The sequence below is a fragment of the Xiphias gladius genome, chromosome 15 (genome assembly GCF_016859285.1).
Source record: "Xiphias gladius isolate SHS-SW01 ecotype Sanya breed wild chromosome 15, ASM1685928v1, whole genome shotgun sequence".
NCBI lineage: Eukaryota > Metazoa > Chordata > Actinopteri > Istiophoriformes > Xiphiidae > Xiphias > Xiphias gladius.
This window is the reverse complement of record NC_053414.1, coordinates 21,366,883-21,380,219: the sequence shown is the minus strand read 5'-3', so window position 1 is coordinate 21,380,219 and position 13,337 is coordinate 21,366,883. Positions and strand designations below refer to the sequence as shown.

The 13,337-nt window shown below is 39.3% G+C and overlaps 1 protein-coding gene across 2 annotated transcripts in view; it reads left to right on the top strand.

The window, feature by feature from the left end:
• Positions 1 to 13,337, top strand: part of helz (helicase with zinc finger) — a 59,830-nt gene that overhangs the window by 16,646 nt on the left and 29,847 nt on the right. For both annotated transcript variants that reach the window (XM_040145429.1, XM_040145430.1), the window contains exons 12-18: positions 212 to 482; positions 2,778 to 2,904; positions 3,072 to 3,284; positions 4,650 to 4,780; positions 7,418 to 7,597; positions 10,412 to 10,513; positions 11,602 to 11,780. In XM_040145429.1, the coding sequence (XP_040001363.1) occupies positions 212 to 482; positions 2,778 to 2,904; positions 3,072 to 3,284; positions 4,650 to 4,780; positions 7,418 to 7,597; positions 10,412 to 10,513; positions 11,602 to 11,780 (1,203 nt within the window). The remainder of the gene's footprint in view (positions 1 to 211; positions 483 to 2,777; positions 2,905 to 3,071; positions 3,285 to 4,649; positions 4,781 to 7,417; positions 7,598 to 10,411; positions 10,514 to 11,601; positions 11,781 to 13,337) is intronic.

Below are 13,337 nucleotides of genomic sequence, written 5' to 3'. Positions count from 1 at the left end.
CATCCATTATACTGTGTATCAAACACAGTTTTACATTGGTGTCAAGGTATAGATTGTTTTGTAATCATTTTTGGGTAGGTTTTTTCTCTTCATGTTGTTTTTATAGTATCAATAATAAAATATTTTTATTTCAAGTGTAGATGAAAATTGGTCAAATAAGGAGTTACAGCAATCATTGCTTTCACCTTCCCTCTCGTCCTTTGTTCTCCAGACCTAGAACATTTGATGGCAGCCAGGCAGCAGCTCTTGATGACTGCAAAGCGCTGGGACTCTTCCTGTAAGACCATTGTAGAATTCAGTCCTAATGAGACGATGGCTGAACTGGAGCGCAGCCTCCTTTCCCGATATCAGATTCCTCTATCGGCCGACCAGCTCTTCACCCAGTCAGTCCTGGACAAGACTCTGACCAAAGACAACTACCAGGCCCGACTGCATGACCTGCTCTACATAGAGGAGATTGCACAATATAAGGAAGTTAGCAAGTGAGTACACAAGTATTCATGTTTTTTCTGAATACGTTAATAAGACAGATTTTAAATAGATAATTTTAGATCAATTCTGATTCAGTAAAGCCCAAACAACACTGATATTTGAGGGTTTAAAAAACATCTACTAAAAATATGTTAGCAAATTTTGAACAGATAATTTAAGTAGGAAATTAATATTAATAGCTAATACATATCAATAAAAGCACAAATACACCAAAATGTATTAAACTTGAATGTAGCAAAATAAGGGTCAAATATATGTACAAATGCAGCCTTTATGTACTGCAGTCTTTTTGTATATTGGCCAAAACAAGTGGATTTATCAGTGATAAGTCAGTGTTCAGGCGCTATGGCATATGGCAAAAAAACGACTGGTTTGGAATGCCTTCAGGTGAGGAAACGTGAATGTAGACGTTGGTATAACAGTGGTATAGGATTTTAATAATTCTGGCACCCCACTACATGACGAACCTTTAATGAGAGAATTTTAAGTGTGCAAGTGTGTGTGTTAGAAATTTTTGTGCTGTGCCAAATGAATATATCTATACCTACAGTCACATCTGATACGTGTATATACATTGTATACATATTTACATTTTAAGTTAATTGACAGGTTGAACAATTGGTGATAGTTTTGATGCAGTTGTCTTTTTTATTGTGTTTATGTATTGATTACTTTTAATCTGACGACTCAGAATAATAGTCTCTATTATAATACACGTACCAATATGGACCTTGATTGGTGTAAATATCTTGTACAAGATGTCATCACACCACAAGGTGTCAGACTCGACCTTCATTTGGAATTGGCTATATGTGTGTGAGAGGATGTATCTCTCACACAGCTTGACTCACAGTGCCAGTGCCGTTTATGTCTAAGTTTGCAAGTGAAATCAAAATAAATGCTTAATCCCACATTCAGTAAAAAGAGTATAGCGGATCCCATCCCCCAGCACTTTAAATGTCTCAGATTTCCTCTTTGCTCTCAATTTGATCTTGTCTCGTGGCTCATAGTTTCATTTGACTTGGTAAGGAATTAAATATTGGATCCCTTTCTGTTCTTACTTGCATTATTTTAATCTGCTGCACATTCAATGTGCATATGAATAATCTCCCTGCCTGTTAAACCATCCATGTTCTGCCAGGTTCTAATACTTTTCATGACTGATTCCGTTTCAGCAGAAGAGTGGATTCCTGTAAGCTTACTTGAGACATTTAAATACAACCTATAACTTAAAAAACTATTTCTATTAGAATAACTCTCTGTATAATCTCAGACTAGATTTATTTCTTGCTTGCTGATAGTAGCATTCTCCCGTTTTTCTTGGGAGTTCAAGAGGCATCAGCTGATTATCTAAAGTGAGCATAGAGTGAGTCGTGGAGAACCAGCAGTGCCTTGCTAGCTGTTTTTGTCTAAATGTTTCCCTCTCTGAGAGTATAGCCAGAAAGCTGATGCAAAGCCATAACAAGAAAACCTCGAGTTTCCCTTTGGTTTTGTCACACTACTGGTTGCAAATAAAAACCGAATGTGTTAACTTATCTGCGTACGTCAATCATCCATCAGAGTTCGTCATCCATATTGCTTCCTATTTCATCATCTTACATCCAGCAGAGACTAGAGAGGCAACTCTGTATGTATGCAAGTTTTGTCTTTGTCTTTACAGTGACAAATGCTCAAAGCTGCCAGAAAGTGATGCGCAGCTTTGAAGTGACCATCTCTCTCACTGTGACCGGTCTTCACGGACCTTTTTAATGTGCTACCAATATCAGTGGGTAGTATAAAGGTCACTATGGGGCATTTTAGTGAAACAAGGCACAGAGCAAGCTCAGATGCTTGAGGCGTGTATGGTGCACTTGGAAATGTGGTAGTACTACGACAAACCTATTACCATACATTGTAAATGGGTGTCTGTTATCACATAGAAGAGCAGCATTTTCACCTCTTTGGTATACTGACAGTTTGGTAGTTGAATGGAGAGTCTTGATCAGCTTCTCTTAAGAGGAAATGTATAATAGTGCCTGGATGAATATACAGCAACCTAAGTATGAATATGTGGCAAAAGCCTGAACTGTCAGAAAGCAGAGTAGTTCCAGGGTTAAAATGTCTGCAGTAAAAGAAGGATTTGCCTGTGCCTCAGTCACAAGGGAATGTATGGGGATATTAGTACTAGATAATTGATAACATGTCACACAACAGTATCATGATTGGTATAATTTCTTAAGATGATTTCTAAAATTAGGACAGAGGTCTGCTAGACCATAACCAAATGTCCATGGTTGTCCTACCAGGTTTAACATCAAAGTGAACCTCCAGCTTGTTACCAGCTTTATGCTGACCGGCATTTCTGTTGGAGCCAAGTATGCCCAGAATGGACAGCTCTTTGCACGCTTCAGACTCACTGAAACACTTTCTGAGGTAACTGGATTGGTTGCATCAGCAATTGCAGTATACACCTGTCATTCTGGCTTCTGCTTTTCTCTCTTAAATACTGTATCTACTTTATGGCACTTGAGCACCAAAGTTGTCAGCTAGCTAGCTCCCCCTAAGCAGTGTTTTTTTTTTTTTTTTTTTTCTTACCTTAGGACACACTGGCTGGACGGCTAGTGATGACCAAGGTAAATTCAGTCCTTCTGCTGCCCTTGGGCCGTGAAGGAGTCAGCTGCCAGCCACCTCCTGGGGTCAAAGAGCGCGTTTATGAGGCTGTGATCGAGGAGAAGACCAAGGAATACATCTTCCTAAGGATCTGCAAGGACTGCTGTGAGGAGCTGGGGCTACAGCCTGACAGAGAAATACAGGTATTGGCAGCACCAAGGGAAAAGGAGACACTTCTGTGCTTAAGCATTAGGCATCTTTGTCCTGCTGTCAGCACCAGATATTAGATAAGACTGGCGGATTGACAGCAGTGGAGAGAGCAGGTGAACGATCTAATAATATAAGCAATTTTTTGTACAGCCTAGAAGATGTGAGTTAGCACCCAGCTCATGATTCTTCCACTCAGATTTTATGGCCTTGGAAAACTTTATGGATGAAAGGGTCAACAATTGATTAGCGTTTCAACAAAAAGTTGCAGGACAGAGGAAGGTGTCTGCTTGTGTGCCTTTGTTTGCTTTGACTGCACTGTTTTGTCTCAGGTTCTCTGGGTTCTAAGAAATCTCCCTTTATTGAATGACTCCACCTTCAGCACCCCCAGTTTGATGTTTTTCTCCTCTCCAGCAGTGAAAACACGGCTCTGTGTTAACAGTTATCAAAACAACCCTCATTTTATCAAAGTTGGAGCATAATCTCTTTGTTCTTCTGCATTGACATCTCCTGCTTATGTGCTACAATTTAATTTCCCTATCTCCTCTGTGGGTTTTTACAAGATTCTAGACACCCTTGATATTTCATGCTCTTCTCACTCTTTCATATCTCAGACATTCCTGCTCTTGTATTTGTTGGTTATTTCACTCTATTTTTTTGTTGTTCTTCCCCAATTTCCTCCTTACTGTTTTCCCTCTTGCTTATTTTTATCTTGTGTTAACTGTTAGGGGCCTGTAGCTGTCTTTATTATGACCTGGCCCTACAGCAGTGGAAAAAAATCGTAATGATTGCATACACCTAGTTTAAGACAAGGGATTCAATAGAAATGTAAAAAGACCAAGGGAGATGGGGTGCAAAAAATTTTTATTTAAAATCTCGATTTTGAAGGGATGTGATTATCCAGCTCTAGTCCAACTGGCAAGATTGTGATCTTGATTGGTTGGACTGGAAAATAATTTAATTTGAGCTCTTATTAATATTTTAAATCTGTTTAGAAATATAATTCAGATACTGAATGTGATGCAATCTATTACATGTATGAGATATATTGTTTTTAATAGGGTTAGGGTTATATTCTGGATTCCTTGGATTCTCTATAAATCATGAAGGGGGATCATGAGCTTAGGTGTTAAACCAGAAATTAATGATACCTGTGTGATTGGTAATTGTGTTACCCTAACTAAATAGCTTTTGTTCCAAGGTTATTGTATGAATTGAACTATATTGTAGAGCTTATAACATAATATCATCGGCCTGCAGATGGAAATAGATAGTTGGGTAGATGAACTGTTTTTTTTTGTTTGTTTTGTTTGTTTTTGATTGACTGCTTTAGTACTCTCTTGCCGTTGCCTCTGTGTCAGGTGGAGCTCCAGTTCCAGCTGAACAGACTGCCACTCTGTGAGATGCACTATGCCCTGGATCGCATCAAAGATAACACCATCCTTTTCCCTGACATTAGCCTTGTCCCCACCATTCCCTGGAGCCCCAACAGGTGTGTATTCCACCATCACACACACATACACAAATGCTCGATGGTTTAAGACTGATGCAGAAATTTGATTTACAGTGAAGGCAGCCATCAATATTTTATTCGGGTACAAAATATTTTTTTGACAATTTGTATGATGAAAAACAGTATTGATTGTTTTACTACATAAAATGGTTTTCACCTCCTTCGGGCATGGTTTCTCTCACCATTGATTCAGTTAAAACTCTGGGATATACTGTATCATTGCCTTTAAATGATGGAAAAAGAAGTCACATACAAATAAATGAAGTCAAAGAAATGAAATTTTACTTTGCACACATGGTAGACTGTTGCTGTGTGGAAGAGGAATCCGACTTTCATATTGCAGATGAACAGTGGTGATTTACAGATATCAGATATTAAAGTAAAAGGCTACAACTTTCACATATATCGTTTAAAAGTGAGGAGAGATCTGTGCACGCAGCATGTACATACATTTGTGTATAGTAAATACTGCTATTCCTAAACACATTTACAGAAACCCGTTTAATACCTGCACATCATATTAGCTAGACAAATACCCTCACAGAGGGGACACCACATCAATTCAAAAGTTGACTGAATATCCCTCGCCTTGCTGACTTGGCGGTCATTCTGAAAATCTGGCAGCTCCTTGCAGCTTTAGATTTTTCTCTGAAGTTGGACAGGTGAGGGGAGTGTGGCAGTAATCTTTATTGACTAGAGCCAAAGTCAAATATAATCCCCTGTGATTTTTATTTTTTTTTCCAGCCTCCTGCTTTATCTCAACTCCAGAATATGATTGATGTAGACTTGTGTTTTAATTGGAGTTTGGATAAGTCAGGATGTTTCCTTTTAAATATGGGCCAAGGGGTGAATTTAACTCAAGTTTAAGTTCAGTTCTTTATGGTTGTTGTTTGATTTTTAACATCAGTGTACAGGTGGATATGCTTCAAGTGGTGGTGCTGTAAAGCTGCACAAGATATGATTTTTATATAAACTCACACCAACGCACTTAAATCACAAAGTTTTCTGAAGTATACTGCACCTTGGTTATGTTTTTTTGGGGAGTGAAATACAAAACTGTCTTCTAAACAGCAGTGACTTACCATGCTGTTTAGTTCTCTTCACATCTTCCACCTCCGGATGATAATGATATGCAGTTTACTGATTTTATGTTGGTGCTTGCAGTCTGTGGATTTAAGAGTAGGATCAGGATCACTGAGCTAGATCACAAAAATAGATTCTGAAAGTCTAATGGCCATTTTGTGCTTTGATTAAAAACTCTTACTTGTACTTTTGTATAAAAAGAAGTGATGCTACCATGGACATCAGTTGGCCATTTTACGTTATACCCTAGTGCAATTTATTTCTTAGATTTGGTCACTTTTTTTTTTTTTTTTTTTTTAAATCCACAAGTAACCTGTATGGTGGCAAAACACGTATTTAGTATTTTGTATAAATTTCCCTCCTTTTCACTTTTGAATTAAAAACCTTAACAAGCCAGATGTGGCTGCATTAGTGTAATAAATGAGCTGCAATGCCTCTCACTCCAGTCAGTGATTAAGAATTAAGATGTCCCATTAGTCATGTCAAACTAAGGGTGGAAACTAAACAAAATATTACTCTTTTTTGTTTTGTTTTGCATAGTTTCAAAGCCAAAACGCAATTTATTAATCTTTAGCACAGGGAAGGTTGATTTGTTTATCTTAACCTTCATTGCATTTGAAAACAAAGTATAGTTGGCATAAAAGGGTTGCAGTTTTTTGTCACTTCTAACAGTACCCTTGATCTTATCAATCCATCTTTGTTATAAACACAGACACACAAGACACACACTCTTGAACAATGTGATATCGCTCAGCCCCCCAACTGTCTCTGTTGGAGCTCAGTCAATTGGTGTTGGTGGATTCACAGCTGTAGAGGATGCAGTCTTCATAATGAGGACAGTGATGCTAGGAGACAAACACACACACAGGCTACATGCATGATAACTCACTCTTTCACAAGTATGTGTATGTGTATGAAATCACGTATGTGCATCCCTCCCTCCAACCCATCTTGTTTGAAAACACACACCTACACGCACACACCCCTATGTATTCGTTTAAATGGACGGCTCCTCTTCAGTGTAGTTTTTTTTTCTGTTCAATTCTGCCACTTCTTTTTTTGTGGTGGGAAGATTCCATGCCTCTTGCACATTAATGTGGAAATGCGGTGGCATCCTTTCTGCGCCTTCTCTGCTATGGATGTCTGTTAATGAAGAAAAAAATGCAAGTTTTATACATGTTAACACATAAATATAAAACTTGGCTTCAGCTGCTTTTAGAGTTTGGAAGTAGTGTTTCCACAAGACCCTTAAAGGAAGAGCTGCTTTGGGTATTCACAGCTTATTTGTCCATGGTGTTTTTTTTCTCCCCTTTGTGCATCCACCTGCATCTTTTTCCCAGACACCTCATCCACCACACCTTCTCTTGAGTGACACAGTCTTACTCGTCATATTGAGTATTTGTGTGGGCATACTTTTCCTGTCATTCTGTGCCACTGAACTTAATTAAATTAGCAGTATGTTTCTCTGTCTCTCACATGTTCAAAGCTATTACTTGTTTATGAGGCATTTCCCCATCCTCCTTCCACCCTCAGGCAGTGGGACGAGCAGCTGGACCCCCGTCTGAATGCCAAGCAGAAAGAGGCCATCCTGGCCATCACCACACCCATCGCTATCCCTCTGCCCCCAGTCCTCATCATTGGGCCCTATGGCACCGGAAAGACCTTCACCCTAGCACAGGCTGTCAAACACATCCTCCGCCAGGACCACAGCAGGTCTGTGTATGCCCCCCCCCCTTGTTTTTTTTTTCAAGATGTATTGAATAATTTTTTTCCTCTGTTGGCAACCAGCAAAAAAGATTTGCACCTTCCTTTAAAAGTCCTTAGCATCCTTAAAATTCTGTGGTGTTGATGGTGAGATAGACTTATATTTGGGCCAGTCTGTATCTTATTGTAGCTCAAAGCAAAGCATTTTGATAATAATACCCATTTGTTATTTGCTTTTTAGGATGAACATTTTATTCTTCGGGGATGAAATGTTTGCACTGATAGCTGTGAGCTGTCTTTTATTTCATCCCTTGAAAGGTGTTGGGTGTAAAGATGGAAAGAAACTTGTGTCTTGACATGTTGATGGGTGTGAATGTAAGTGCCGGCAATCTCAGGACCTGTGAACTAAATGTTCAGTCAGAGGTATTGATCAGCAAACCTGTCAAATCCCACACAAATTGTGGTCAGTCTGTGCTATAAGGCAGTAAAAATATTACTTATTTAACGTATCTTTCTGCACTTAGTTTATAGGTATCAGGTTTATCAGGTTTATCAGGTATACCTAGCTAAAGCTAACGCAGTCTAACACATTAACCCTGCAAAAATCATGCCTTCATGAAGGTTACAATGTTCAGTTTTTGCTGATTTAGAGAGCTGCTGATTCAACTTTATGGTCATTTTGGAGGCTGTTGTTTATGATTTAGTTAAAGGTTATTGTATTATTAAGTAAGCTGTTTGGAATATTGAGTCTCATTGCAAAAAATTGGCTGGACAAAATTGTACTGTACAATTCAACAGCACCACATGCATGCATGTTTTAAACATTACTATAACATTACTGAAACTTCCTTTTCTCACTCATATTTACCAGCCTTTACACCATTTTGTGATTTAATCACAAGCCTCCCCCTTTAACTTGTAGGATACTAACAGTCCCTGTGAAATAACAGGTGTTACTAAGTGTAAGTGACTGAGTGTTTGTAGAGAAGGAAAGAAGACTGTAGATGTGATATTTTGTGTGTGTGTGTGTGCGTGTGTGTGTGCGTGTGTGTGTGCGTGTGTGCGTGCGTGCGTGCGTGCGTGCGTGCGCGCGCGCATCAAGTGGGAATCATTCATAAATGCTTCAGATGCAAGGGAGGTCAGTCAAGGGCATGATGGAGGTGGCAGAGGGTGCTTGGCTGTGCAGTGGCCTCAGTTTTAGCCCCGGGCCAGTCACAGCCTTGGCTTTGACATTTAAAGTTAAAAAAACATTGAGCTGCAAAGAATCAGTGTGTGCGCGTCTACGTGTCTGTTTGTGTGTGTGTCTGTGCACACAAACTTGTATTTCTATCTTTATGAGGACACTCACTGACATTGTGCATTCCCTAGCCCCTTACCCAAACCATGACCATCAAAACTAAATGCCCAACCCCAACCCTTACCCTAACAACGAACAAATTCTAACCTGAACCCTAAAACCAAGTCTTAACGCTCAAACAGCCATTTGAAGGTGTGTCAGAAATGTCGTCATTTTACAAAAAAACCTTCGCTGTGTCTGCGTGTGCATGTTTGTGTGTGTGATTAGAGTCTCTGTTTGTAATTTGTTGGTGTGTTTATTTTGGAGTTTGCATGTACCATTATCCAAAGGCAAAGCGTGCTGATCGTTTAGATGAATTTGTGTCATTTGTGGACAGCGCACATGGATAGTTTGATTATCAACGCATTTCCTGGGCCACAATGGATGTTCATGCAATCCTTAATCTGATCAATCAAGTTATGTCACCTCAGCTGGTCACACTGTGTTGTGTAACAATAACACTTTGCTAGATTTTCTTCCGCTGGCGTTTTTCATCATTAGTGACCTTCCTCACTGTGTGCAGATACTGAAAGGAAATTATGCATTTTCTTGTTTTAGAAGCAAGGACATGTTGCACAAGCACATAAATGTTTTTATGGTCTTTATGAAAATGAATGCAATACCTCACAGTGTACCCTGAACAAGAAGTAACATTTTGTTTTTTAATAAGGGAGAGAGGGGTGTATACATGAAATGTAAAAGAAAAAAATGGCATTCAAAAAAAAATGTAGCAATGTAATATTCATTCTTCATTTCACTCTGAATACATTTAATATTCTATGTTTAAGATGAATTATAGATATGTTAAAAGCCAAGACAAGGGGAAGTGACCCATCTGAACTCGCTGCCTGCTCATCAAAATGTAAATATGGTGAAAACATCATATAGACCCTGGTCAGGTGTACCTAGTATGTGTTATTATACAGGTCCAATGCTCAAAGCTTTCTCTGCAAATATGTTGCTGCAATGTTTGACCAACATTAAAATGGGTAACTATAAAAGACAGTTTTGCACAGCTTTGAATTTTAATAAGTGAACTAAACTGGCTCTGCTGTCTCTCTAAACCTGTAATTTCCGCAAGGCTTAAAAGCACTTGCTACAAATCGGCATGGTGTTGAATAATCCCGTTTCCTACTGCTAATATTTTAGGTTTTGTAGTATTGGGATAATAGGCCTTCCCGCTCACATGCTTCATCTTTTAAGATGCAGTCACTGTTAATAAAAAAATCAAAATCCTGAAGTATGCCTTGATGTTAAAAGAAACTTTAGTATTTCAGTCACAAAAATTAAAGGGAACCAGCCCATAAAGGTAGGTTGAAGGTTCAGTTCACCCCAAATAATTACAAAAGTGATTACATACGTGGTATCTAATCAGGCTGATGAGTTTTGGTTTTACGTTCCATCGTTTTGACATCTCTGCCACTGAGTATTCCAGCAACTTCGCGTCGTAGCTCATGGCTGACACGCGTGCCTTTTTGTATCTACAGGGTCTTGATCTGCACCCACTCCAACAGTGCGGCTGACCTTTACATTAAGGACTACCTTCATCCTTACGTTGAAGCAGGCAATCCGCATGCCAGACCTCTCAGGTAAGGAAACACACTTTTCAAAGGAAGACTCGATGGCTAAGGGCAGAAAAATGCTTTATGAACTTTGTGTACGTGCGTGTACTTTGCATAACAGTTAAAATATCAAGTAGTTCCCTCAAGGAGGCGTTAAGACTTCAACTTACAGTTGCCAAAAAATGAAAAATTCCCATATCATGTGAAAATACACATCAATTCACGTGGCTTTCAGGACTACAGCCCCCTAAAGCACAGTTTTTTCATGGGGTTAAACACGTACAAATCATGGTGTGTCTACTGTAAGCCACCTTAAAGCCCCTGATCATGTCTTTTCTGTGGTAACAACAGCAGACCACTACTAGTGATTATGTGAACTGGGCAAATAGCAGACAAGTTCATGCTTTGAAACTGCCTACAATAATTGGATTTTTCTTAGTGAATTAATATAACCAAAAAGAACAGATTAAATTGGATCTTTTGTATTTAGTGGTTGTGGCCTGTTTGTTAGGTGAGGTTCGCCTTGCCAGAGAGAGTCTGTATGACACTCACTCCAAGTATACATCGACTGGATTAGCATTATTTGAAAGCCTGCAGTCAGAAGGATACATCCATATTACACAAATATTGTTGAGTGACTGGGCTGTTCTTCCCCCCATAGCAGTGACATGCAGACATCAGGCTAACTTTAGAAATGCGACTTCAGTAGCTCTCCTGCTTTAAGAACAACACCTGGAGGCTGTCTGTAATGAATTGTTTAATGCAGACCTGGTGTACACAGAATATCATGTGCAGCCATGCATATTTATTTCTCAAAGGAAGAAGAATCTGTCCTGTCAAAATTCTACACTTACTTGCTATGAACATTTTGAGATAATTTTTGAGCCATTTGTGACACAATAACCTCATGGATTGAATGAATTTAACAAGGTGTGTGGGGAAAAAAAACTAGTATTCACTGTTCAGTTTGTTCACAATGGACAATATAGATTTGATCACACCCGCAACAGGCTTAAAAGGGAGACAAATACCAGACAATCGAAGTAGTTGCTCTTTTCCTCCTCTAATGGTATCTCTCTCTCCTGAACTTTGTCCCTACGTCTCTCCCTCTTCAGGGTATACTTCAGGAACCGCTGGGTGAAGACGGTCCACCCAGTGGTCCAGCAGTACTGTCTCATTTCCGGCACACAGGTCACTTTCCAGATGCCGACAAGGGAGGACATCCTCAGGCACCGTGTGGTGGTGGTCACCCTCAGCACCTCCCAATACCTCTGCCAGCTTGACTTGGAGCCGGGTGAGTTATGAGTAGATATTTAGTTGTCTATAGGATAGTAAGGCTGCTTAGTGATGGTTGTCATGGACAACCTTTAACCACGGCAGCTTTCATGTCCTTTGTCAACATGGAACTTGATGATACAGAGGGTTCCTAAGAATGGTTTAGGTATGGCAATGTGTACCAGTTGCAGATTTTACAGCAGATGGTTCTGCACATGTCTGCGGTGGAAGCAGTATCAATTATCTAAAATTCATGACAGGATTAGGATAACTTAAAAAAAACCACCTGCAGTGTTCAAAGCACATTTGAAGAATGAGCACAGGCTAACAAGGCCTGTCAAAAGACACATACTTTTATCAGACATACACAAAGAATACAGCAGTGACCAGAAAATTTAAAGCCTTGTGATGTAATATCAAAGCTCAGTGCAACATCCTATAATAATAACTAATGTTTTTGTTTATGATTTTTAATTTTTGTTTCTATGTCAGATGGGTTGATTCAACTCGGGGTTCCCTTATTTTTGAAACTTTTTTTATATTTAAATGAAGTAGAGAGTATACTGGAAATGCCAATACAAGACAGTAAAAATTACAGGCTCAAATACACACAAGCGAACAAGGTGACAACTTAAAATGAGATAATATTTACTGTAGAGCCATAATATTGTATTGTAATACAAGGTAAATAGTATTGACGCTCATAATTATATGTAGAAACAGCTCAGTGCATTCAGTTTCCTGTTCTTCGATCATCTCCAATGACTCTGATACCCGGTGTTGGCAGGGGCCCACAATTTAGAGAGGGATGAAACTCATTTAAGTTACGTAAAAGACATTGAAAACAAACCAATTTGTCTGTGCAGGTTAATAACTGACTCTAATGTGTCAGCAGTGGGGGCTTTGTCTGTTGCTTGGGAACACCATCTGCCTGTTTCTAAAGTACTTTACATCATTAGCCCTCCTCCCCACGTTTCAGCTCTCCCGTTCTCCTGGTGTTCAACAGTGATGAAAATCGCCAGGAAACGAGGCAATTGGGAGCCAGAAAGTGTGCTAAGTAACAATAAACAAATCTCCCACCTCAAACAAAGAAATGCTCCAAAAAAGATGATTAAGCTCCTATATATATTATGTTTGGTTTGTGGATTCTCTTCTTCTTTGGAATAGATATGTGATCTGGCATGTGGAAACTGCACATGCTTGGTTTTGTGTCTTTAGATGAGTTTTGTAAATAGTTTAATTCCACTGCCATGTGCAAGACCAAGGAATTGTCTGCTCACGTAAGTGAGCACAGTTACATGCTGTGATCAGCAGGGTTGCTTCTCAGCAACTCTTGCCTCTCAGATCCAATTCCCCGTCCATTCTCCAGTCTGTAGCCCCATGCCAATGGAAGTGAGGTCCACTGCCCATTGGTGTGCCCTTAAAAGTGTTCTGCTGTTTAAGTTCCTGAAAAAGGCTGAATTAAAAAAAAAAAAAAAGAATAAAAAAGATAATAATAAAGCTATTTCCTAGCTAATACAATAATGGAGAATGAAGCTCTCTGCACATCATGTCCATTATTTACTACAAAAATGTT